Source organism: Cynara cardunculus, assembly GCF_001531365.2.
Source record: "Cynara cardunculus var. scolymus isolate 2C chromosome LG 4, CcrdV1, whole genome shotgun sequence".
Lineage (NCBI taxonomy): Eukaryota > Viridiplantae > Streptophyta > Magnoliopsida > Asterales > Asteraceae > Cynara > Cynara cardunculus.
The window spans coordinates 9,766,763-9,769,322 of record NC_037531.1 but is presented as its reverse complement, the minus strand read 5'-3'; the positions used below and the strand labels follow the sequence as shown (position 1 = coordinate 9,769,322).

General features: G+C 34.3%; 1 protein-coding gene across 6 annotated transcripts in view; it reads left to right on the top strand.

Annotated features, from left to right (window-relative positions):
- Positions 1-244: 244 nt before the first annotated feature.
- The window catches only part of LOC112511344, a 23,006-nt gene continuing 20,690 nt past the window's right edge, over positions 245-2,560 (top strand). For 3 of the 6 annotated variants that reach the window (XM_025116935.1, XM_025116934.1, XM_025116932.1), the window contains exons 1-2: positions 245-402; positions 505-643. In XM_025116935.1, coding sequence (XP_024972703.1) covers positions 292-402; positions 505-643 — 250 coding nt within the window. In that variant the 5' untranslated portion in view covers positions 245-291. Of the gene's footprint in view, positions 644-2,560 lie in introns of all 6 variants that reach the window. The other 3 variants (XM_025116933.1, XM_025116938.1, XM_025116937.1) reach the window with 3 other exon arrangements.

The following is a 2,560-nucleotide window of genomic DNA, read 5'->3' as shown; positions in this document are numbered from 1 at the left end:
TATTAAGAGAAAACTTCTGAATATCTTGTTTGGCAAAAAAAGTCTATCTTTTAATAATTCTAAAACTCTCTGAATAATTTTGTATCATAGATCTTCTTTAACCATTAAAAGCCCTAATTTTATTGTATATAATTACCAAATAATTATATTTCATTTTACATTATACCATAAGAATCATTTAATCATTCAACACCAAACAATAAAACAATCGTAAAAGTAGTTTTTTTAACAACTTAACGGCGGCAACTCGACGTCTGCTAAAACCCACACGGTGATGAATAGAAAGTGAAAATGGCAACAATCGGATGGTATGGACCTCTAATCGATCTCTCTGAAGCCTCCTCTCACCGTGGGCATTTCGTTCAACTTCTTGTTCTTGTTCACAAGACCATTCCTATTCAGGTTCTCAATTGTTTTCCGAACCCTAAAGTTTTGTTTGTATGTTGATCAGTAATCTGCAAGTGTTTCGATACATGGGGTTGATCAAGTCTGATGATTGCACAGTATAAAACTTCAGGAGGCGGAAAAGTAATCAGGACAGACATTCAGGTTGGTGACGATACACGTCCGTATTTCCCTGTTTCCATATGGCAAAAGCACATGGGATCGATGTTAACTGCGGGAAATATTATTTTGTTAGAGAGTGAGTTTCAGTTGACATCCATCCGGTTTTCTTTCATTTACGTTACTTCCCAATACTGAGTTAATTTTTTTTGATTACTGGTAAATGTTTTATACTGTTTGTGATTGGGATTCTACTTTGTGGAATATGTCTCTGTGTCCCATATAAATTCAAAATTTTGTCTTTCAAAGTTGTATGTAACGGATGCTTAGCTTGTTCAAAAAGGTTTCATTGTTAATTAGATTGTTATGCTATAATGTGATACTCACTGCTTAATGTACAACCAACTCAATGCTTTAGGGGCGGAGACAGAAATTTTATTTAGGGGGTGCTAGAAAAAATGTAAGAAAATTCACGATTTCAAGGTGAAGAAAACCCTTTTAAGTATATATGTTTTTTAATCAAATACATGTCCTAAACATAGTTGTAAAAAAGAATTGAAAACATGAGTGACCTAAACGGCATAAATATGTCTATATTTTACACAAACAATTAAAAATGTGTGTAGATAAGCATATAAATATGAGAAGTCCCCTTTGAGAATGTATGAAATTTGTTGTAAAAAAATTCTCTATTCAATAAAATAACATGTTTATTTTAAAACCTTTAAAAAACTTGACATTTATAAAGGAAGAAAAAGAAGAATTTGATATGAATAAATAAAGTTTCAAGTGGGTAATTGAGGTTTGGGACTATATCAAATTTTATTTTTGAAGTTTGAGGGAGCCAATGGCACTTCTGGCTTCAAGGTGGCTCCACCCATGAATGCCTATACCTTTTGAAGTTGAAAAATAACTCATGTGTACGTCTTTTTTTTTTTTTTTTTGAGGGGGTTGAATGGATTTTAGTATTTCCTTGTATTTCATTCTTTTCCATGAGTTTCAATGGTCCATTTCATCTGTGTCATCATTTCAATATTTTTATTACAACTTCCACATTTCAATATGATTGCAGGGCGGGTACCCTTTTCTAGAATGGGGGAGATTATCTCCATTCCTCGTGCTAACATGTTGAGCAAGAAAATAGCTTATGCCCCAGACCACCCTTTTCATATGACTTCGGAAAATTGGTGCATTGCTAGGACACCTTTTCAAATTATAGTAACTAGTTTACTATTGCTTTGTCTTGTTTAATTAAGAGCTTTGCATTATGCTTTGAGTTTTAAGTTAGTTATGAGGACTAGGATAAAAGAGTGAGGAAACTGGGTCTATCCTATACAAGGTCGACCACTAACCGAGGTTGGCCTAAATAGAATGATCGAACTTTAGTAATGGACCAAGGGATCATTACGGATAATCCTACAAATATAATACCATCTACAATTCTGTATATTGTGGACTTGATCTATCTTGCCCACCAATTCTTTTTGCTTCCTTCCTTGGTCTTGGGCTTTGATTATTTTTCACTACAATTCTTACAGGGTGTTTAACATCTTGTTGATGTTGTAGATTCTTTTTTTTGTCACATCAATATACATATGTTACAATCTTCTACTGGGAGAAACCGTTGATAAATATCCTTTCAAAAAATGGGATTATAATTGATACTTGGGTGAAGTTTTCATTTCACAAGCTAATTACTTTGTTCTCATTTCAAATTTCTTCATAAGTTCTTCGATATTGGGTCTGGAATTGTAGTAATCCCCGAATTTTTCTCATTGGAAAAGGTACTTGGAGATGGTGTGTAGTAATCTAATCCCTCAATAATCTTGGGAGGAGTTTGGTTAGCAGAATGGAATTTGGTGGAATTGGAATCCATCGAAGGAATTTGACTTTGAAGGAATTTGAATGGAATTTGACTAAGCGTTTGGTTGGTAGGAATTGGAATGAAATCTTTCAAAATAATTGAAATTCCACCCCATCTCGCCCCACCCCCACAGACCACCACGCTACTGCTATCATTGTCACAACTACCACCCCCCCCTCCCTCCAAACAAAG